At 37.0% G+C, this 25,451-nt stretch overlaps 1 protein-coding gene across 3 annotated transcripts in view; it reads right to left on the bottom strand.

Annotated features, from left to right (window-relative positions):
* ZNF385B (zinc finger protein 385B) overlaps positions 1-25,451 on the bottom strand; it is a 132,166-nt gene that overhangs the window by 33,313 nt on the left and 73,402 nt on the right. For 2 of the 3 annotated variants that reach the window (XM_054381117.1, XM_054381116.1), the window contains 2 exons: positions 19,802-19,932; positions 2,309-2,419 (listed from right to left, as the gene is read on the bottom strand). In XM_054381117.1, the coding sequence (XP_054237092.1) occupies positions 2,309-2,419; positions 19,802-19,932 (242 nt within the window). Of the gene's footprint in view, positions 1-2,308; positions 2,420-18,134; positions 18,162-19,789; positions 19,933-25,451 lie in introns of all 3 variants that reach the window. The other variant, XM_054381115.1, reaches the window with a different exon arrangement.

The raw sequence follows: 25,451 nt of genomic DNA, 5'->3' as shown, positions 1-25,451 counted from the left end.
AAGCAGAGTTCAGATTTTTATTTCTGTGTAGGAGTTCTTAGTAAACTAAGAACTATGAGACTCTGCAGAACTTAGTCAAAAGGATGTTATCACTACCTGAATGAAATTACAATGCAGAGACATATCTGAATAAAATAAGTTCTCACTCCAGTGAAAAAATAAAAAAAAACTCAACACACACTCAGATAAATAACTTGTAAGGTCAAAAGACTGAACCTGGAGGAAAGATTTAAAATCTTATGTAAGTTACCCAGGAAAAGAAAGCTAGATAGCTTTTAAAATAGAAGTGCTATATTATGAAAACTCATTCTCCAAGCATTCCTGTATGTTGTCATTATGAAATATTTATGAAACATATATTTAAGTATTTTTTGTTACTAAAAGAATCCCAGCACATTCTAAAATCAAAGTTCCAGGTTGTTTTTGAAAGTCCTGGTAAAGTAAATTTCCGTAGAAAGTAAGGAACTGCATTTTATCACTATCAGTGACACACTCATGATGCTTCATCTTTTCTTACAACCATCCATCACAAAAGCACGATGATATATTCCAGTAACTAGAACTGAGCATATTGATCACATTTAGAATGGAGCACATCACTGTATGAATACACCTGCCCCAGAAGGAGAAACAAAGCTATAATCTATCATGCTTTTGCAATGGCACTATTGAAAGCAGAATACGATAGGCACTTTTTGTTCTACATTGTGAGTTAGTCTAGATAGGAAAAATTGCTTGGTTGGCAGATGTACAAAATGGTATCGTATTTCAGCTTTTATTTATTTATTTATTATTTTGAGCCACTAGATTGTGATGCAGTCTGTCTGCCTGAAGTGCTGTTTGTTCACCTGAATGTCAGTGCAGACAAAGTGAGCAACTCCTCTAACGACAGACCCATCATCAGAGGGACCCTAACCTCAGCAGAGGGAAAAGCTGCCTCCCTGGTGCTGAAGTAAGGTCATAAGCAAAAATTTCCCTGGATCTGAATCTTTAAAATAAGGAACAAATAAAGTTGTTATCAGTAAAAGGAGGTATCTAAGCCAAGTATGAGAGCAGAAAGATTTTTCTCACCTTAAAACTTAAAGAGGAAAGATAAATGAACTAAATTTTAAGTAACCATTTTTAAAATCAGTTAACTAAGTATATATTGCCACTTCAAAGGAAGTTTAATAAGCTTGCCAAAAGATGACAGATTTAGAAATCAATTTGAATGTAAGACAGCACTGCTTCAAAACCCTTACCAGTCTAGCTAAGAAAGCCAAACTGGGAAAATCACTTTACAAGACACTTTTCAAAGTGGGATGACAGAGGCAGAGAAAATCAGAGTAATAGGCACCTTACTACAAATCTCTAGGAGAACCAAGTACTCAAAGGCTTTCAGGTGGTATCTGCAAACTATTTCTTAGAATGAAAATATAACAGCAAAATATCTAATATTAACATATCACTTAAGAATTTGTGCTTAGATTTGAGATCAAGAAAATATCTGAGGTGTTTTTTATTAGCTTAATGACACTTGCAAGTAGTCTCCATGAACACATACATATTTTTGAATTGACAAAGGTTATAATTTTCTTAGTCATAGTTTGGTTTTTGAAGTTTTTAATTTTCTGGAAAAGCATTAATTTGATATATATTTTAAACATATCAGTCAATGTACTCTTATGCAATATGTGTGATTTTTTAATTACACCTCAGAAAATAGTTTCCTTGAAATTTATCATACTCAAAAAGACAGCTAGAAGTAAATACACTGATTTGTTCTAAATGAAGTTACAGGAAGAGTGACTTTATTAAGAAATGTGAAAGCATATCATCAGCAGGGATGTAAGAACAACAGGAAAAAGATATTCTGTCTGGAAGAATCATAAGGGTTGGGAAAGACCTCCAAGGTCATCAAGTCCAACTGCTAACCTAACACTGCCAAAACAAGAGTGAGTGTGACATGGAGAACTTAAAGGGAAGCTCTTCTGTCTGCTTCCCCTCCTTTACTTAAAAAAAAAAAAAAAAAATTTTTGCAGTATGTGTTGAACGTTACTGGACTGTCAAATGGGATATGGTGAATGGATGATACTGTGCCAGATCCATTCACTCACAAAAAAAAGAGCAATACACCTCTATGGGCATATTATACTATGGGCGTATAATACTACCTCTAAGTAGACAAAATATCAGCTCATCAGGCTAAGAAGAATGTCGGCAGAACTGGAATAATTTGTTTTGGAAAAAAAGGGTTAGATTAACTGATACTTAATGTCCAAAAAAAAAAAAAGGAAAGAAAAAAATAATTAAAACAGCCAATACTTACATCAGAGTTAAATCGAAGCTGGCAGACGTTACAGGAAATTACTTGCTTCTTCTTTGGGGGAATGGACACTCCAAATGTGTGGTTTATGACTGCTTTTTGCACAGGATCCATCTGGAGAACAAACAATCCATTTACAACTTTTCAGGGCAATACAGTACAGAAGAAAATGAAAAATCACATTTTCTACTAGAATCTTTTTCTTTTGTTTTTAGATAGACAGGAAGAAATAAAATTTCAGCCCTCATAATAGTTATATTTAACACAGGTTAGGGAATTGATAGCATGTCAGAGCTTGTGAAGAAAAGGCAGCTCCATCGTTGCTGTCATCCTCCCCCAACCCTGCACATTCTCTGCACTGCAGGCCCCACTGATGCATCTGAATTGCAAAAAGCCCCCTGGACAGCCTTCCCCCATCACTTGCTGACTCAACAGATGCATTATGAGAAACAACTTTTGCCTCTTAACAAGTCACTCTCATTTATCTGCTTTTCTGTTCAGAGATGGATATTAGCACTTATTTGTGAATATTCTGTAAATAATCAGGGACCTCTTTGTGAGAGGCTGGTTCTATTCCATTAGAAACAGCCATTCCTGTGAAAAAAGCTCACAATCGTCAAACTTTGTGCAGAACGGATTAGTGACAGATCCCATGGGAAGGCTAAATTCAGAGGAGCACAGAGGGAGTGTTTACATGAGGAAAGGATATTGAAGTTAACCACACTTAAGAAAACATTTTATCACCATGAAAAATGTGAGATAAGTGAAGCACTGAATATACTCCTCCTACATTTGACTGAATTTTTCAGAAACTAGGAACTGACTGCATCTTTGCTAAATACCAGGACTCCTGTTGGTTGGCAGTTTAGAATATCTTCAAGATTGCAGAGAGCTCTGCTATTAACACTGCAGGAGCTGGGGAATGGCATTGAATGTTAAGGAAACAGTTTATAACTGCCACTGCCTTGAGGCCTCAATTAAGCATAATACGTAATTTTTCCTGATGTGTCATGGATACAGATTAAAATTAATTTCCTGATTCAAAAAGATCTGAACATTTTTCTAGTTCAAATAAAAGAGAATATCTGGCTTGATCTCACAGCTCTGAGCTGTACGTTAGACCAGATGACATTAGAGATCCCTTTCAACTTGAATTATCCTGTGAGCATCTGTGCATGTATATTCCTCCATCCTTATTTAAGATCAGAAATGGATTCTTTGGAGGAGAGGGCAAAAAATGGCCTCTCTTAGAAAATATAAAGTGTTCATTTCCCAGCCTTGTTTTTAAATCAGCTCAAGAGAAAATAGTTCAATTTGCTATATTTTTTTTTGTGAAGCTTGCTTTGCAGTCTTTTTTGCAGCTTTTGCTACTTTACAGTGCTATCTGAATAAACCTAATAAATTTGTTTAATCTTGGGTGGTACATGTCACATATTTGATACTAAAAGGACTTACAAAAAGGAGAAAAATAAAATTTACAGATTCGTTAGTTAAAGAATTGTAACAGTAAATTACCTGCTTCCAGACTTTCTAAGCCTGAGGATAAAGACTGTAATTTTATTTTAGAACCCATTTAGGTTTCCAGAGAAGTCTGCATTAACTATTTTCTTTGGATGTATGCACATGTGCAAACAGATAAATTCAGGAAAAAACACACAGCATCATTTCTCCCTACAAAGATATTCTTGGATAATCTATTACCTAACATTAAACACTTAAATTTTTTGAACTATGTTTTTTTGCTACATTCCTTCTAAACCATATGCATGATTTTGTAAATGTCATTGCTAACAAATTTCCTGGAGAGACAACGTAACTTTTATCAGCTTTTGCCATTAAATACAGTATTTCATTGATATAAAGGTACCATATTAAGACAATTACAAGAGTGAAAAACATCTTGTCTAGATTGAATTATTGAATTATTAAATGACACGTTGTTACAATGAATGTGTTTCTAGAACATAATGACAGTTCAATGTTTAAAAGCTTAAAATGTAACAACAGAAAATAAAAATCTGCTCCTAACTTGCATCATTTTTTGCATCACTCTGCACAAAATATCAAAATTCTACATGCAGACAAAATGGTTTCTGAGCATTTGTTTTATAATAGATGTATGCCAGTCAACATGCATTATTACATTTATGATATATATTAACAGATTGCCGTATCATTAGGAAATAGTTTTGAGGGTTTTTTACCTTAAATGGAAGACAGGTTTTGCTTTTCAATCTTAACTACTAATTTTTAGATCAGGTAATCTAGAACAAAAGAGTAACGCTGAAAAGTACCTCAACCATTTGAAGTATCTGAGACTGTGTAAAAGAAACAGCAAAAATACCAATAGAGTCTGAAGTCCCGTTTGAAAAAATTAAAAGGGAAAAAGCAGCAGCGACCAACGATTCTTTGGTGCATTCCAGATAACCATCCGCAGCGCTAGCACGGGGCAATGCCGGTCAAAACCATACAAGTCCCAGCTTCAAACAGATGTAACAGCACAAGGATAAAATCTGCACAAATAATACAGCTCACGCTGCCTCTACGAAGTACCACTCATGATCCCCAGGGGATGGTTAATGATCCTTCCCAAACAGGAGCCCCGCCTGTAGTCTGGTCATCATTAGAATTCAAGAAGTGCAACATTAACAATTAATGGGTTTTAAATATAGCAGAAACTGGAGTGGATTACAGCACGATGGAAAAATAAAATAGTGTCTCTGTTTGAAGATTAATGCTGCAGGGTAAACTGATCTCAGATCAGTACACAAAGTTATCCCTTTCATTTCATGGAGGGAGGGAATAGGAAAGAGGGAGAGAGTAATGTGTTGAGGTATATATTCAGAAATGGTGCAACATACCTTGCCCAGTGAGAAGCACCAGTATTTAAAAAAACAGTTCTATAAACCAAAATAATAACAGAGGCTAACAGTTACCATAAATGCAAAATAAAAGCCTGCATTCTGCTGTTTATGATACAGAAGAAATTAATACAGCAATTCACAGTGCTCTGATAGACATAACTAAATTTAACAACCTTTTATTGTTGTCCTCCTATTTCAAAAGGGTTAATAAAAAGTTAAATTTAAAAATGTCTTTCCAGCAAATTTGAAGACTCTATCTCTATGCAACAGGTCTCCTTAAACCACCCAAACTATCAAAGTGAGCAACGATTAACAGAATCTGGACAGATTTCAGCAGTAATCTACTGCTACCACTTCTGTTTTCTGATTTCAGAACATGCAAACATGAGAAATACTCTGCAGTATTTCTGTGTCACCAGACAGGTGACAATGACTTTCAAAGCATATAAAAAATGCAAATGTAGCAACAGACAATCCAAAGCACACAAGAAAGGCTAAACTCTAATGAAGCTCCATTCAGCCTTTTGTTCTGTCCTACAGAAGAAACATCTGTAGTTTACCTATTAGAACAACAGGATCAGCACAAATGCCTCCTATTTCCTCCAACTATTTTTACAAGGTTCATGTCTTTTTCCACTAGAAATTTTCCACAGCCAGGTGTTTTCTGTGTATTTGTAAACACTAGCGACTGTCTTGCATAGTCACCCCTTGAACTAATGTAGAAGACTCTTTGCATTGAGTTTCAATCTGCTCTGACAATGAAACAATTATTTTTTCTTTAAATGTAGCTCCATGCAACTCAGTTTTATAAGACCTGTACCACATCCCAAGTCCACTGTTGCTCAGTTATTCTTTGCATGGAAACCATTCCATTCCTTTGAGTATCCTTGTTGCCCTTCTCAATTATATCACAATTAACTTCAGCCAAAAGTTTGGGAGGTATGGACAGGAATCACATAAAATACTCAGGGTGGACCAGTACTGAACTCTGAGCTGATGTAATGGAATCACTATTATCAAGCTGAGATCTCAGTCCCAACTGTTAATAGCCAACTTGTAGCATGTTATTTTCTATGTGTGGTCATTGTGTGTGCATTATTTTACATTTATCTAGATGGAACTTCACCAACTGCATGTCTGGCTGCTTAGTCTCATTAAGGTCTTTCACAACATGCTGGTCTTTCTTTGGGTCATTCTTTGTACTCACTGTCTTTGTGAACTTTCATTAGCAAACTTCCTCAGCTCACTTAATCCGTAGATGTCTTTCTGGCATGTCAGAATCCTCTTATACTATTCTTACTGAGGTTTCTATTCATTTGCCTAGCAAATATATGTCACCCAAAAGATTATATACTCCATGGAGTGTGTTTTAAAAACTCGCATCATATCATGTACCTTTCAGTCTTCAGGTATAAAAGCAGTTTTATACGAGATGTTACACATTATCATTAGTAATTCAACAATTTCTCTTACACTTCTTTCTACCAGAAACTCTACAGGCCCTGCTGTATGTCATGGTACTACATGGGACCTTCTGAGATCTGAACCAGACTACTGAGGCATAAGGAGAAAATTCAAAACAAAACAAAACAAAACCCACCAAAAAACGAAACACCAAAAGCATCAGGAGAACTCCTTCAGTGAAACTGGAGTTCCAGTCAATTTAAAAGATCCCTTTACACAGAGCAGACAGTACAAACACCATATCGTGAGCCTTAAATAAATTGCACTGATCCTGTCAAGAGGTAAGCTGCTGCAAACAGAAAGGTTGGGTATCATGGCTAAGCCTTTTGTTTAAACGAGGTGACACTACATTGCAAGAAAAGCTGCCTTTTTGTGAAGCTGGATATCCAGGATATTTGTACTAGTTTTTGATCAGGTGCAATCTCCATTTTAAAAGCTTGGATAAATCCAGATGCTTACCTGGGTTGAAGCTTCTGGTACTTGCATAGTATCTGGGACTACATTACTGGTTACACATCTGAGTGTAGTGCCTTGATTTACATTTGCCTTTTCTACCTAACTACCTAATGTCTAAGCTTTCATTCTCTTCTTGACCTGCTTATCTATTCAAATAAGTTAAGGAAGTGTCACACATGCTACCACTCCAAACAAAAACCTACATCCAAAAGCTCTTTTTCTCATAACAGTAGCATAATCTTCCATTTGAATAAGATTTAAAATTGTTACTGGGAATGTCCTCGGTTCAGATACTTCTCATAATAATGTAAGTCTTGGTTCATCTCTAGAGTTGTCTGCTAGATGAGCATTTGTAATTAGAATATTGCTAAGTGGGTGTAAGAGATTTAACTGAGTATCACTTAAGCACAGGGTATTAAGAAGCTTCTGAAAAAACACTAAGAGTGGCTCTACAGCATAATGTGTTCTTTCACTTTGATAAAGCAAAATTTAAACCATATGTGGAATGAACTGAAAATACAATCCACTGTTTTCCTCTGGCAATCAAAGGGAGATATAAGTTACCAGTGTCAGAGCAGCATCTAAACTAAGCTCTGAGAGCTTTTTAACACATTGCACAACACTCCTTATTTGTGTACTATTATGATGATGACAACGTAGGAAGGTGAACATGCTGTAGATCAAATCTTTTCAACATTCTTTTAGATCACAAGGTTTGGGTGAACTCCTGTGTTTGAGTTCCAGTTGTCAGGAAAGCTGAGCACACTGCCACTGTGGAGAATGACCATATGCTGAAGTTTATCACAAATTCTTGCATACATACACAGCCTTCTACCATAACTGTACATATTATGATGACTAAAGGAGTGGCAGAAGTAAATACTCATACTCAACAGAGCACATATTTTAAATGCCCAGCATAAAATCAGGAACATTAACATTGTGATGCAACTCTTGGCACACTCCTCCAATACAAACTAGCAACAATCTGTTCGTTCCACATTTGTGTTGCTTTTGTCCCACAAGGAACATATTTCTCATTTGGTTAATGCTAAACGGAATTTACTGTTCAAATCAATGCTATACAGTTATACAATTCCTTGCTTATTGTGCATCACCAGGAACACTTGAGGCAGCTCTACCTGAACAACAAGGTTGTAGTCAGGTGGACATCAGTTTGTTCTCCCAAGTAACGTGGTATGACAAGAGGAAACGGCCTCAAATTGTGTCAGGGGAGGTTTAGGTTGAATAGTAGGAAAAACGTCTTCAGTGAAAGGGTTGTCATGCATTGGAAGACACTGCTCAGGGAAGCATTTAAGTCACCATCCTCAGAGGCAGATGCAGTTCTTAGGGACATGGTGGACTTGGAACTGTCAGGTTTATGGTTGGACTCGTATGACCTTAAGGGTCTTTTCCAATCTAAATGATAAGAATTTTTTTTGTGGGAATGCTCCCTCAATATTGCGCTTCCCTGACTAGCACAGAGCATGTCCCCACAGAGGTGTGCTCCTGTACGCTAAGCCTGCAGTTCTATAAACACCACCTCCCCACACCTCTAGCTCTCTGCTCTTCATAACATTTTGGGGTTCGAAAAAACCAAGCTGATGTTAATGGCCAATCACCAAATCAGGGGAGAGTTTCTGTTAGATATCCAGCAGCTGATTCAGAGACTTGTGCAAATGTTTAATTAGAATAAAAAGAACAATTTATAAGATTATGGACTTTTTTACCATAATCTTGTGGTCTAACTGAGGGTTGCTTTAATCACATTTTGTTATTTAACAGGCTCTCTTAATGCACATTTGCACAGAGAATGAAACGTGGATCTCATTGAAAAGTTGCCACAAGTCCATGTCTCCATTTTTCTCTTTTTAAAGAGAAAAATGAAGACGTGCAGAAAGTCATAAGCATCCACTAAGAATTCAGACCAGAGGGACTATTATCTCCCTTCCCTTCCACGTGGCTCCCAAAATATAACACTGCACTCTGAAGACAACTCTCTCTGAATGCAACTTCTTGCTGCATTTGTCTCTTGTCTTCTTGATCAATTTGGCAGCAAGCTCCAGCTTCCCTGAGATAGCTGTGACCTCCACACACTACTAGTAGTCAGTAAAATCAGCCTGAAGGCATTTTAAAATGAAACAAAAATCTCTCTGTAATTCACTTGCCAACATGTCAGATATTAAAGCTATCCATGAAGAGTTGTTAAAATAACAGTGAGTACTTGAAAAATTAAAAAGGGAAGAGGCATCTTTGGAGTTCACATTTCTACTTCATTTTCAGTACAAGACAACTAAAAGGCATCCAGAGGTAGGAACAACCTTTAAAAAGGTGAAATATTAACAAATTCAGCTTCTCCATTTTTCTTTTAGAGAATTCAGCTAATTTTATTTTTGCAAATCCACATGAATTCTGTTAACAGAGTTGCAGGGCTGGAGATCTGCATTCAGGAGACCTATTTCCTGCATTTGGTCTCTAGCAACTAGGCTTCCCTCCCTACTTTTTTATGTCCAGTCCTGTGGCATAATGCAGAGCCACTGGGTATGTTACCCTATTGTATGTTCCCCCTTTAAAAGTACAACTTACATGGAAAAATGAAGAATTATTCTTTCTGCATAACTCTCTTCACAATCACACAGAATACTGAAAGTGATAATTGCAGCAATTTGCAGATTTGCTTTAGGTTGTAAGGAGCCATTTGATTTGCTGAAAAATTCACAACAGTTTCATTCACTTGGAGAGTTTTGGCCCTTCCTACTATGAGGAACCTAAATTTTTGGGGAAAAAAACCTCAACAGCTTGACTTAAAATTTCCAACTAAGTTAATTTACATTGTTAGGGAAGCAATGCTTACCATGTCTGTTATAAACCACACAATCTAGTTGTGTTTCTCTACTAAATGTCACCCTAATCTAGGCAGTCATACTCTGCATTCAGATCAGCTCTTAATCTTCTCTTTGAGAAATCAAGTTCATTAAGTCTCTCACTTACAAAAACCTTGAATCTTGGATTCCTTTTCAGTTTCTGAATATGCCATTGGAACACTGGCAGTAAAGGAACGATATGCTTTGTCTTTACCTACTTAATTACATCCTTCTTGTTTTAACAAGAATTGCATTAATATTCTTTCCTTAGCCTAATTCTTGACTGATATGCCCATTTATCCACCTTGTGTGCTAGCACAAGTTAAGTTCACCACCACATGTCCTTCTCTATCTTTGGATGTGTTCTGACCCAGCCTGGGAGAGGAAGCTGGCTGAAACAGCACCAAACGGGAATCTTATGTTGAAGCAGACACTGCTTTCAGCAGAATTTTAACTTAGAAATCCTAATTTGCAAGACTTTGTCAGACCAAGCAAAGCAGGCCGAGGATGAATCCCAGTCTTCTCGGAAGAGTTTTGTTTCTCCTAAACCAAGTCAAGAATAAAAAACATTCTGTACTGTCCAACTGAAATAAAATCAGGGATTTGCTAATCTTTTGTTCTTATGTCCTCCTCTCTCTTCGCAATTCTCTGGCTTAAATCAAGAAACTGATAAAAAAAAAGTAACTAACTCTAATCTCTTCCTACTCTTCTTTTCTCCCTGTATAATGTGATACAATTAAGCTGATAGATCAAATTAGAATTGAGAAAACAACTTTTAATTATTTTTTACTATTGTTTTTTTCAGCACTGAAAAGATTTCCTCTGCCCTTCCTTCCCTGTTTCTGGTTTAGTAAATCATAATTAGCAGAGTCTTAGAAAAAGTGTTGTGCTAAAATTTCTGGTTTAGAAATTGTTGCATGAAAGATTATTAAAATTTAATATTTGATTCCTGTAGAAATATTTAACCCAAAGAAAGAAAGAATTGGTGAGCCATCACAGAAAAAAAAAAAAAAAAACACCCAAAAAAACAACCAAACCCAAAACCAAACACCAAAAAATCCCATTCTGAATCTAGTCTTAGTTTCTTATAAGGCTTATTCCCAAGTGAGGATATAAATACATAAAAGGCTTGTGCTTGCAATGTGAACACCAACAATAGATTTCACCTCTATGGCTGAAAAATGTCAAATTTTCTGCTCCAGACAAGTCTGGATATTTTTGTAGGTAAAATAAAGAAACAGAAAGCTGCTGAAAGTACTTTAGGGTAAAAGAGGATTCCTCCCCCAAGTATTTGGAAAATGAAGAAAAAGTATTGAGTTTTAACGTACTTCCACCCACCCCCCCTTAGTTTTTTTTTCAGTACTAAATTGAAGCAGCTTTAAGCAATCAGTAACTTCTCTTTAAATCCATCCAGATCACTCCTCTACCATAACATAAGACTTTATACCTGTGAGATAAACTTTTAGGACCATGACAGACCAAACTTGAAGTAAAGAGCAAAGTGAAATACAAATCCAATAGTTAAACTAAAACTCAAGGAATATGACAATTTCCCTTCTCTCTGTGGCTTTGTGTCTCACAAGTTTAACTATATATGAGCCACTTTGCCCAAGCCTTATGTTATTCATTTGTAATATGGGGATTAAAATATTTGCAATCTCACAAAAAGGCTAAAAGGCCTAAATAACGTTTAGAACTCTTCAAAATTACCTGATGGAAGATGCTACTTAACTGCTATTTAAGACTGCTGCTATTCAGAACACTCAGCTGTGTCCAGCTGAACAAAAGGAACTACCAAAAATATCATCTTGCCTCCAGATACTTCAGAAAATAAAAACATACTACAGTTTGAAACTTGCTTGAAATCAAACCAATTACATAATCTGAGAGCAAAGCTATTCTTGTAACACTACCTATTACTACCTGACAGTAAAATAATACTGAATATATAAAATAATATGAAAAATTACATTTCAGTAGAATCCTGCCAAAACCCTCAAGTGTAGGGGTTTGTAGGCAGAAAAGCAGCTTAAATAACACATGGGGTAAACAGGATTCCAAATTTTGCTTTCATCTTTGAGATGGTCCCTAGATATGAACCTTTTCTTCTTGAGGGTTTGCTCTAAGTTTTCCTGACAGTTTTCTTGCTCCCAGCATGCTCCAGAACACCAACATTACAAAGATGAATGGTATCTCATTAAGTAGATTTGAATTTCCTCTGCAGCTCTGAACTGTGCAAAGAGAGGTTAGGGACAAATTTCAGGGCCTTGATTAATTCTGTGAACAGGAAAGAATAAAGTTAAAAGAAATGCATTCTTCTGAAATGAGTTAGTGTCATTACCTTTCACTCATGGAAAAAAAAAGCTAAAAAGAGGATAAATTATATATGTATATATACATTTGAATATAAACATATACAATGGCTGAATATAACCAAGAAGCAAATCAGAACCAAGAAATGCAAAACTATCCTAGCTGACAGTTGTCATCTACTCTCCATAGTAAGTAAGGAATAACAGGTTTTTAAATTTAAAAATCAATAATGATGTTTCTAGTCTGGGTTTGGGTTGTTTGTTTTTGTTTTGGGTTTTTTTTAAGCTTCTGATTAAAAAGTGTTGCATTCAGATATGAATCTCTAAAAGAATGTTCCATTTCTAATTATACCTGTCCTAAAACTTAATGTAGCATTGAAGCCTTCTGGTTTTGCAGTGTAGTTTTGGGGGTTTTTTCATTGTTTTGTTTTCTTTAAATCTAAGCAAATGAGACAAAGCAAAATAGAAAACTGTCTCTTCTAATAAATGCACAAGCAAGAAATGCAATTCTCTTTCCCTGGTGTTAACTGTGAGACCAGACAGAGGGAACATAGTGAAGACAGTCTGAAAGACACAGGTCTTCAAATCAGCCTTAATCTGGTAGTTGAAATGAGGTATCAGTGCTCCAAACCTGTGTATCCTTGGTTTTCAGCCATGCCGAAGAAAGACAGGTTTCTACACTATGACTATATACCATAACTGTCATAAAATTCATTGTATCTAGGCTGAAAGACCACTAGCTATATCCATAGTCAGAAAGCACAACAAAGAATTCTTAGTGGCATTATTACAATTTATTAATTATTAATTAATATGATTAAGGTCTAAGAGAGGGCAGGAAAGTCAGCCACATACAGCCAGGAAGCTGCAAAAGCAGCCATTCGTCAGACACACAGAGAATAAAATTTCTCTAAAGTGCTCTGGAATTTGGCTCAGGACAAGCCTTCCAGTTAGAAACGAGAAAAACCTTTAGAAGCACAGTAGTGCAACATGTGCCTCATTTGCCTTAGACTATGACTTTACAACTGCAAGCTTTGAGGGGAGACATTTTCCTCACAGTCTATTTGCAAAACATCCTTCATCAGTCTAATGCCTAAAATATTTATGGATTTATGGCTCTCTCCCTTCAACCAGCTTCCTTGTGCCATGAACATATTACTAAACTGAGAAGAAAGCAATTCAATGAAGATAAAGGCTTCTTTTCTTTGCCCTATGCTCATCAGTAAAAGAAATAAATACTGCTGATGTGTTGGAGAGACTAACTCCAAGCTTTCTGTAAAAACAGATGAAACACAAGGAATGTATTTTCTGCATGCAACTCAGCAAATGGTAGGATTCCTATGCAGAAACTGTATTTCTATGAAAGAATTAGGCTGATGACCTAATTAGTTATATGCACAATAACAGACGTATTGCAGCAATTTAGGATCCAGTTTTCAAGAGTGTGGATGCTGAACTCTTGTATATCAGGAGGCAAAAGCTTCCACACCTGGTGACTTCTGTTTCTCACCAGTGCATGTCAATGTATTTTCTCCTTAGAGACAAGGTTTCCTATCTGGGTGCTGATCTGAACTGAGAGGAGGAAGATCATCCATCCAGTTCTTCTTAAAGAAGATACAAAGCAACAGGAAACTTTAAACAATAATTAATGTTTGAAGAGATTCTACCTGAAAGCCAGCCTGGATATTTTTTTTTTCTTCCTGAGAATAATATGAATTAAAGACTAGAAACCAGGAAGAAAAATACTTATTTAGGCTCACTGATTTAACAAAGAGTTGGTCTTTGAAGAGATTTCTGACAGGAACTAAGGAACTGCATCTTTATGTTAAAATATCACAAACTACAAAAGCTGTCAAAGACTGATTGACAAATCCTTGCTTTTGGCAGTTTTTTTTAAAATCTCCTCTCCCCCCTCAGTCCTCCATGTAACTTACCAGGTGTTTGCTCCAAGCTCAATCTTTTTTGAAAGCTTCAGGTGAAATGGCTCAAGTGTTTTGTGGGAAAAATATACCACCTTAAGCATTTTTCAGGGCCTCCAAGGTCTAAGAAGAATTTTTCCAAAAACTGCTACCACAGTTGAAAGGAATCTCTTCTGGTGTTGCATCAAAGCCATAGAAAGACAAGTAGGAATTCCCAGATTGGTACAAAAAAAGGACACACACACAAAAAGAGGGACTACAGAAGACTGAAAAGAAGAAGGGCTTTGTAGCCAGGTACTGTGAGAGGAAAGAGTCAGAGAAGAAACCAAAGACTAGCCACAGAGCAGAGGTCTGTGTTGGTCTTATTTGTGCTTTGCTATGTGATTCCTGAACCCCTGCTTTCCTCATCTCTAAGTATCTGTGGGGAAAAAAATTATTCTCATTTATTCCATTTATAAAAGGTAACAGGCTGATTCCTCATGTAGTTTGGATGATTCTGCTATGACTTGGAAAACACAAACTATTTTAGCCATAATAACTAAAAGTGAAATAGGAATGTTTCAAAGTGTTCAACGCAGGAACAGAAAGCAAACAAAATACCTTGACTATAAAAAGAGTATAAAATGTCCGTAAGAAAAAAAATATTGCCATTTCTTCAGTAACAAAAAGAAAAAACCCAAAACAACAAAAAAACTCCCTACAACCCAACAAAAAACCAAACAAACACATCCCACCACCCCCAACAAGAAAACCCCAAATGAAATACCATCTGCCCCACAAAACACCTCTCCTTCTTACATCAATGGTTTAGATTTCCTTCCTATGCTGTTAAGTAGTGTATAGCTCTTACAAAACTTCACCTGCTCCCTGGAGCAGAGTGTTTTAGAGAGGAGCAGAGCAAGTCACTTCCCTCCAATCACTTCATGAAAGAGGAAATCAAAGCACATGGACAGACTGCTTAGATACAGAGAACCGCAGATAAGAAGAACTTGGCAACATCCAGTTGGCTGCATCTGCAATTTGCTCTGCTTGTGCACAGCTCCTGAGCTCCAGAGCATACTTTGGCATTGCAGCAGGGCATTAAGTCGCTGAATTCAGCCCTGCTAAGGAAAGAGAAAGCTCCTGACCTGTGGTGCTGTTCTAAATGCAGGAGAGGCAGTTGGCACACAGCAGCAAGTGAAGCTGGCAATGTGAGTGCCTTGTGCTCTTATCTACAGACCTGCCCTTCTGCCTTGGCTGATTATTGGGCACTTCAAATTGAGAACTAGATAGGTGAGAAATAAAAATAAGAGGCATAATTGAAAATGCAGAAGAGGAAAAAGCATATTAGTCTGTCACAGTAGTTGTCTTGGGGGAAGGCCAGGGATACTTAGTCCAGGCAGGGCTAATGCTGGATAAGAGCCAGATTTCTAAGTTACTAGTCAGCTCCTCTTTCCCTTCCTGTACCCCACTCCAGCTGGCTCACCTTCACTGGCAGACATAAAATACTTCTGGTTCACTTTGAAAGGGAACTGAGGTAACTAATATAAAGAATCAGCATAAACCTACTTGAAGAGAAATAGATAGTGAAGCAATAACTGGGTCACATTAACCCCTGCGTCCTCTAAATTATGAAGGTCTGAATCAGTATTTAGAAACCAATCACAGGTTAGTTAGGTGGAAAATATTCCACTAATGTTAAAGCCACAAGAGATGCTATAATCTTTGATTACCCCTGAGGCCATAACAAACTCAGAAGGAAGGATATGAATTGCTGATTATTTTGTATGATGACAGAATCTTAGAAGTTGCTGATACTGCCTTTGTGGAGACTGACGGGTCCCTGGCTGTACCACTTCAACTAAATTTGAATCAGGTATCACTGTTCTCACTTTGGGACAAGGCAGAAAGCATCAGAGTTTTGAGATTCTTTTTTTGGAGTATACATTCTTTATAAGGAGATGTTTACATTAAAAGCATAATAGGGACCACAATAATCTTAACTTTGATTTCCTCTGACTTTATGCATTTGACTTTGAAGTGTTAAAGATCTTCAAATGCAATCAATATGCAAGATGTTACATGTTAAGGAATCGTTAGAGTCATTTTAGCATGCTAAAAAAGACCTCAGCCTAAACAATGCCTTTTCATACAATTTCTGTTCCAACCTGGAGGTACCAATTTGGTAAGTTCCTATAACGCTGCCTCCCATTCTGCTATAAGCAGAATTTCCAAATAATACCAGCCAAGAATTTAATTCAAGCTATGCATTTCAGACAGAGGGCATGAGCAACGGAGCAAGATTTTTTTATAAGTTGATGCCAGGACAAATATGATACGATGCTGCAGTAATTGTGAGATAGAGATTGTCCTTCTGTGCAGCAGGGTCATGATCATGCCTGTCCTGTTCTAACAAAACTATTTGCTGGTGTTGTGAATAGACCAAGAAAGAAGAGAGGACCTATTCTGCAATACCTCTTTGCTTGGGATCCTTCATTCTGCCCTTAGGAGATCCCTTTCTGGCTGATCTGTTGAAACAAAAAAGTATCCTTACTGAGAAACAAAGGCAAGTATCCAAGAAGTTAGTGCGCTTAATTTTTCCTTAATAATAAAGAAGTTCTAAGGACCAAGGACAAATTTAATTGGGGCACGATTAAGTCCACAGCATTTTTAGAACTATTAACTGTTTTTAGGAGAAACAGAAGGAAGGCATTTTAAACTAACTCACACAATTCTGTCGAGAAAATAGGATATACTCGGGGTAGGCATTTCTTTCGACAAAATAAGGGTCTGCTCAGTGCTTCATTTGAATGTACCCCACGTGGAGAGAAGCAAGTGATCAGAACAGTTTCACAAATGAAATGGGAACACTGATGTTTTATCTGGAGTATCACAGATGTTTTCAGAATTGAAAACATCAGAGTTAACTATATAAGAAAAGGTTTACCCTAGATTTTAGACGTATTTCCATAAATAAGAGAAATTATTTTCAAAACACTGTAGGTGGTGTTCCTTTAAACATGTTTGTAGTTATTTTTTTTTACCTTGTTTTTCCTGCTCTAGTAGTTACTGTATCAAGCTCCTATGCAGAAACTTTTTTTTTCAGGCCACTGAATTTTATTTAGAAACCACCTCCTGGCAAGGTTGAGAAAAGAGTTTCCACATCTGAGTGTCACTGAAAATGAACAGGTGCATCCAAAGTGGTTTTCTCTTGAGACCACATTTTTTTTCACTACCTTCAGTGAACACATGCAAGCATGAAGAGTAGCCCTGGCACATGCTGCAGGGTCCCTTTAGTCCTACTGAAAGGAAAGAGATTGAGTGCTGCACACTAGAGGTTTCACTGTCTGCAGTCCTTGACAATTCCTCTTGTGAGTGAAGTGCATATATTTCCTGAATGATCCATAAAGCAAATGATAAGCTTTTTTGGGGGGAAAGGACAAAAAGCTCTTCCAATATTTTTTCCTGATCAAGATGAAAAATAAAAGCACTTTGGATGACACATACCAGTCAACTGGATATAGCTTCTATTCACTCACACTTGTCTTCTGGAAAAAAGGCTTTTTGTAAACTTTTACATACTTCTCCCACCACTTTACAGTGAAAAAGAAAAAAAAAAACAAACACAGACATAGAACTTTACACTTGCAAAGGTTATTCTAAGTTAGAAAGAACGCTGGTGTTCACTCTGCCTGTCAGGAGATAACCATGAACGATTTCGTTTTCCAATGAGCTTCAAAGTCCATTGTAAAAGACTGTTAAGGAAAATCAATACCCGCAAGATAAATGGCAAAGTCTGTCAATTAGATATAGAGTAGTGCTGAACACTGTTCCTCAAAAAACAGAGCCTGAATGTGGTGTCTGTGATGCATAGCAGCATGATTTTATGCAACTCTCAAGAGTTCCAAGAGAGGAAGTAGACTGATCCTACAATATGTGCCGATTACCCCACCACTCTTTTTCAATAAAACCTGTAGAAATTTGGAGAGAAATGACAACTGTGAAGGACAATTACAACATTAGGAATGTAACCCAGAGAAACGTAAGGTAGTGTACATAGGCAAAAAGAGTGTAAACAACCAAATTAATCTGTTTCTAGAAGCTACTGCAGCTCAGAAATAATATTACCAGTAAACATAAAATGTTGGCTGACTCTACAACTACAGTATCCCTAAAAAAAGGCTCTCTGAGTCCGATTCACAGTTCTTTGAAAAAGCTCACCTACAAAACCAGTGCAACTGGAAAGCAGACAAATCAGTAACAAATAAAATTCTTGAATGTATCAGAAAGAGGATGGAAAATTAATACGACTTGCTTGATGCCTACAAGATGAGAATGACACATCTTTTTCTTAAAATTGTATTGAGGTTTGGTCTTGAGCTTTACACATGCCTGGATTTTTAAAAATCTATTTCAGCACACACGTACATTCACGTACCCTCCCAATCTATACACATGCACACCCCTGTACCTCTCTCATAAACACAGAGCAATTGCACACACATTTTGCCGTGAATTGGCATGATTTGTGGCTTATGCTATATAGCACAAGGCCTGTCAGCAAGACAAATTTGCAAGTCATGGAAAAACCCAATTCTCTGGCTGGTTTAACTTCAAACAGAAGTGACTTTGTGAAAGGAAACACTTGGCACTGGTTCAGCTGATCACTGTCTGGTGATGGTGACACTGCCTCCCTTTCCACCTCCCCCACCACTCCAGTGACAAGTGTGATGCTGTTCAGTTCAGGCAATGGTCACATAAGAAACAGATCATCCTCACTTACTTGGCAGAAGTGACCCAGAGCAGTTTCCTTCCTGTTGCTATTAGCTTACTACTTGACTCATTCCATGCTGAATAACCTCCACACATGAAAATGTGAGTGGCAACATGAAAAATATTGGGTTTGCTGTATCCAATGCATTTATGATAATTAAAGAAATGATAACATGTAATGCCAAAAAAGCATTTTGATAACATTCAGAATCACCTTATAAGCTGAAGTACAGAAGCAGCTATTTTTGTTATTGCTGCCCTAATATGGAGAAGGACAGAAGCATTAAGCATCAGTGTGACAACATTTTTTAAATTTTTTGTTTTGTGAAAAAAAGAGGCTTTAGCACAAATTAAAAGTAGCAGGTTCACAATTTTCATGTTGCATGGCTGTGCAATTTTAGACTTTATTGTTATTATACAGGATTAACAAAATCTTCCAGTTGCTTCACTGGCTGTAATAGACTTAGCTTGATTCAGTGGAGGATCTATGTCTGACCTGTCACACCTTTTTTTCCATTAGCTTTTGATTTTGCCTCTTGTATAGCACATGGAAATGCACATGACCAGGCAAATGCTCAAAAATCATTCTACCACTCATCAAATCTCTATCAGGTTTTTTTTCTCCAGTCTGTAAACACCACCCTGACAGACTAAGTTAAAAACTGATCAGCCTCATACCCACAGTGGGTACCACTCCAGGCCTTCCAGACAAGAGAACAGCAACCATCACAGCACAGTGAAAAAAGGCTCTCTAGAACTGTGTCAGTGATGCACTGGTTCAAGGCAGCTTCAGTACTGGATATGTAAAGCATACACTGGCTCGAAAGCATACACTGAAACAAAATATGGAAACACCTTTACTTACTGTGTTAAAATTTGGGAAGAATCCAACAGCAGAGCTGCTGTCCATGGGGAAGGACATAAAGGGTTTGATATCCAGGGAAGGCTGCATCATCAAGGTAGGTGTGCGCACAAGGGTGGGAAGTGTAGTAGTGCCTGCCAAGAGCAAACAAAACCAGGAATTCATAGTATTCTCCTTTCCACATCACACACAGTATATCTGACAGCTGCCAAGAAAAAATAATACAGGGAGGTAATAAAGTGGCTCTGCACAAATTGATATCGTTAAAAGAAACCCATTTCCACATGCTACAGATGAGGCAGAACACTTCCCTATGCCATGGATACTCAGATGCTGAAGAGGAGACATATGGTATGTAAATCACATTGGCAGATAGAATAAATCCTTTCTAAAGATGACAAAATTCTTCTGTGCCAAAAAGGCCAGGATGGGCACCCATGAAAGACAGATATTTTGCAGTTCACTGTTGCCTATTAGATCAGCTAGCACAGCCAACACATACAGCTAAAATTCTGAGGTTTGTTTCCAAATAGTGAGCTCTATGTCAGTTTTCCCTCTTCTGACCTGATGGTACCTATCAGGTGCTTCAAAACCACCATTTCACCTAACATTAAAAAAATGCCTCCTATTTTGCAGTACAAGGCATATATTATAAAAAAGCCAATAATTAAATAATCAGCTAGCACATAAACAAACACAACTCTACATGCAATGCAAAGTAGCATTTTCTTAATTGGAGCCCAGATGTTTTTCTCCAGGCAAAAGCTTTCCAGAAATCTACATGCTGAAATTCTTTCTATAGACACTTGAGGATCACTCCCCAACAAGACCCCAGAGGAATGGGAGGACACAAATGTCCAAATATTCACCTTTAACTAGCTATCTTCCCTATTCATACAATAGTGTGCCTAGTAGACAGATTCCAGCTATGCCTGTGGGAGTACTGTTTCTCATGAAATCACAAAAAACTGGTTTCAAATAAAATTGCCCCTGCTCAATTTAGAAATGAAAAAAAAAATTAAAATTCTTTGTTTCTGCTTCCTGGATTTAATAAATAATTCCACACTGAATGGAGCAAGCACTGGAACACATTTCCCACAACTCTAAAAGAGATTGAGTCACTCTGCCTCTCCTATCTCTGCCAGAATTTCCCCATAATTACCTTCTTCTCCCATTCACTGGTGGCCAGCACATCAGGTGGGGGTATAACAGCCTCCTTAGGACTTTCTCTAGTCTCAAGCACAGCTGATACAATACCTCAGCTTTTTCACATAGATGTCATCTGAGCTTTTTAAACCAGTCAGGAATGGGGGGTGGGGGGGTGGAGGAAGAGGAATGTAAACAAGTAATTTTCCCTCTCTTCTCCCATCAAATCAAATCATTTGCATCTACTTGCAAGATGCCAGGCAATTCATATGGGCTGCCTGAGTACCAGTCTTCCATTAAGGGATCTCCCTTTCTCCCTGCAAAGGACAGACAAAATTAAAAGCAGAGCAGAAATTTTCTCCCTTTTCATCTAATCATCCTGCCTCCAATTTTGAACCCATCTTACAGTATCTAAGAGGAAAGCAGATGAGGCTGTATGGATTTTTCTGAGATGACCAAACACTTCTAGCTAGCCCTGAGCTCACAATTTGTAGATTCTGGAGAGACAGTCATTTTGATCATAGCTGCAGCACAGCAAACATTTTACTGTGGTCTAGCAGATGAATAGCAGACTATAATCTATTCTGTTTCTTCTACAGGAAAAGCGTGATGATTACACAAAACCAGGTCACTGACAAATACAGAGAGAGAACTGTTTGAACACCAGCCCAGATGAGCTGCACAACTGGAAAGGAAAAATATGCTTTTGTAAAAGTAAGGTTTGTTTCTCATAAGCCCATGAAATTCATGGACAGTTATGCTTAATTAACTATAAGTAAGCTTACAAATGTCCAAAAAGTTAAAGGCTAACCTGTCTATAGATTCTTCCTCATATTCTTAACAGAAAAATATTTCTCAATAGGAAAACAGTGTATCAGAGGATTTATCCAAAGAAAACATTTTCAACTGAAAAAAAAAAAGGTGATTATTTCTACTAGTGGGTTCTACAAGTGTAGATATACACAATTTGGATCTCAGAGTTGTATTCGAACAGCAGCCATGTTATATTCAATTGCTTAAAGCCTACAGAGTGCCACCATCAATCTAACTTCACCAAGTTTTCTGAAGTCCTTAAGCAATTACAGATCCATGAAGTTAGAAAAAGACTTGTCCTCTCTTCACATACACATACTTCAGTGAAAGCTATGTTTGCATATTTTAACTACATTTCACAGAACATTTGTAACAGAGTAGAGTTAAACTGTGAGCGACATTTACAATCAGACTTAAACTAGGCTCCTGTCTTTAACACAGCATAGAAAGTATTCTGCATAAAAGCCTTAAAAAAATAAAAACCCCAGCATCCTCCTGCAAACAATGCAATCTTTGTACTCCTTGGCTGAGTATGCAACAAAGACATTTGAAATTGGCCACCAGTTTTGCAGTCCATGGTGTTTTGGCTGCCAGAGTCATGTATAACCAGTAGACTAGGATATATTTGGGGTCTGTACAGAACAGAAAGCACACACACCTACCAGACTAATTAGAGGAGGCATCAACAAGAAGTTTTTCAGTTCTTTTTTGCCAGTTTATTACTTCTACTATTGCAAATCAAATACCAGTGACCCTGTTTGACTGAAGCTTGATTTTCAGATTCACTTTTGAAAGCCTCTGGAAGAATGATCTGATAAAGATGACTGAAACTAGAGGTAAAATAATTTCAGGACAAAATCATCAAATCAAACAGAACAGAACAGAGTTTTACACTGGCATTGCTTCAAAAGGTCAAACAGCTTCTCATCACCACTCCACCAAATCTGTATGCAGAACTGAACTAAGCAGGAATATTGGCACAAGAAAGATGTAGCTGACAAGCTTCATTATCTTCATAAATTTAACAGATGCTTACCATTTAATTAACATTTTAATGACAATTTGCCATGTCAAACATAGATTGTTTAAAACTACTTGTAAATCTTCAGCATAAATATAACTGATTTTTCTTGTAAATTCATTTGCTCATTTCAGCTTCATAATTTTTAAACAACACTTTACCTTCATAACTTCAATTTTGACTCCTATAGCAAGAGTTATCTATGTACTGAAGATGCAAGCAGCAGACAGACTTTGCCAAAAGGCACTGATCCTCACTGGCCTTCTACCCTTGTCTTAAAGCAGGAAAATAGGTTTTCATCTCAGTAGATGATCCAAAATGTGTAATTTTATCAAAAGTTTTACTTCTTCCTACATACATTGATCTTAAAAACAAGTCCCTGTGTAACAGGACCTGTTCCTCTTTAGCTATGTACACATGGCTTCAAACAGACTGCAATGCACTGCAACACTGATGTTTTTGAAAAGTTATGAAAGGTTGCCATCTTTACCCAAATTTGATCACTCTCTAACAACAACAACAAAAGACACCTAATTAATAGATTGAGCAGTGAAAATGTTATTTTGGGGGTGCACTTGTAATGGTCATTCCTCCTGTGACATGGGGACTCAAATAGGCTCTACCAACAACTCCACAGTGCTCTTTTGTGACTTCACATAAACTGTAGAACCCAAGACTAGCAATATCTCAGCTTTGGCCACGGTTAACTTTTACTACTTGTGTTTTCTATAAGAGCACTAGCAATTTCAGTCAAATTTAAGCACACAATTTTTCCTCCTGAAAATTATTTGTGAAAGTATTACTACTATGATTTTCTTCTTAAGTGCTCTTCTTTAAACACATACAAAAGGTATAATATCTGCACATTAATTCCTCTGCTTTGGGTCAATAATAGACCATTACATGAAAACCCCAAATCCATCACAAAACTTACTCACCTAAAATACATTCTGTGAGCAATTTTGGCATACTTAAAGAAAATAATTACTTTTCAGACTTGAAAACATGCTCTTCGTTAAAGGCAACCACAGAGAAATCTAAAGCCATACTCAGCTCTCTCTCCTTTTTCTATTAAAGATGTTAGTGCAATGCTTTAATCCTACAATTCAAGAAAGCAGTCCACAGTCAGAAGTGCAGTGGAACAGTAACTGAAATGAAATCAGGACGGAATAAAAACGTCCAGCTGACAAATTTCTGTAAACTGAGCAATCTATATCCACCTTAGAGTGCATGTGGTTGCCTTTGTTTTAACTTGTGCCATGGACAACATTTGGGAAAACTTCAAGGAGACCTTGTTTGAGTTGCTCACACCCACCACTAACTATGCACAGCTAAGAGGAAACTTTACTTTCTACACCTAGGCTAAGTAGTCTCATCTGGCCAGGGAACATCAGCAATATAACTGATAAGATGGGACAGTTCTGAGCTTTCTCCTCCTTTAACATTTTTAGTGAATTTTTTTTTTCAGACACTGCTTAAACCAACAGTATCCCTTCAAAAAAAGGATGACAAGTTGTCCCTTTCACTTCGCCCATGGTGGCTAAATTTTAGCCTTCAACAACACTATGCAGTGCCACTCTGCTTCACATCATACACTGTCATCTTCATTTATAGCATTTTCCTTCAGAGCTTCAGAAGGGGCAAGATGAGGCAGGACATATATAAAATAGCTCTCTGGAGAGATTCTGAGATAATTCAGCATGTGTTCATCTATGAGATTTTTCCAGGACCCTGCCTTTTCAGTAGTTTATTATTTTGTCAGCGGAAGTTTTCAACATGTTCAGAAATATTTACTTCAGCATGCAGCTCAAAAAGTAGTTTTATAAACAGGTTAGAGCCAGAGGTAGTACGTAGGCTTTCATACTCAACAAAAATCTGTTCCGCTCTACTGCCTATGCCTTGTAAAAACTATATAAAAACCCCAAACAACAAACTCATCACCAACAGAAAAACCCAACTTGCACAAGGCTTTCCTATACTTGCTTAATATGCAGCTTTATGGGAAGATTGATATAATGAAATTTTGTTAATGAAAACCCCCATCTAATCACAGAAATGCACAACCACAAAAAAAATAGCTTTCTTCCCTTATCTCTGATACTTCCATTGCCCTAGATCTGCCTTTCCCCATAAATGACAGGTAAAAAAAAAAATCAGTCAATTGCAAGTCACAACATTTTGTAGTTTAGGTACTTATAGGATATTAGCCCCTGAGATATTTCCCAATACTTGACATAAATATTAGTCTCTTTTTTCCTTCTCAGTATGATTAGTTTACACAATTCAGAGATGTACTAATTTTGTTAAGTTACAGCTATACGCGAGTATTAGAGAATGCTTTATGTTTCTGTTTATTGCCAAGATAAACAATAATTGCTAAAAACAAGTTAAGGGCAAGTCAAGTAATTCTGAATTACTGAACAACAGCTGATACCAAAATGCTTAAGGAAAAACCTATTCTAGAAGTACTCCATTAATAATACTCACAGAGGTGAATCCTAAAACACTCTACTTTCAAATAAAAAGCAATGTGAATAAAGACAGCATTTCAGTAGATTTTTTTTCCCCAGGATTCACTCAGCAGAGCAAGTATTGCTTCCCTATAATATGGTAGTGTGACAAATGAGTCTTAAGATACCCATAGGGATTATAGTCTGTCAAAAGTAAAGTAGT

Source organism: Indicator indicator, chromosome 5 (genome assembly GCF_027791375.1).
Source record: "Indicator indicator isolate 239-I01 chromosome 5, UM_Iind_1.1, whole genome shotgun sequence".
NCBI lineage: Eukaryota > Metazoa > Chordata > Aves > Piciformes > Indicatoridae > Indicator > Indicator indicator.
The sequence above is the reverse complement of the archived record's forward strand: the minus strand, read 5'-3'. Positions and strand labels throughout refer to the sequence as shown.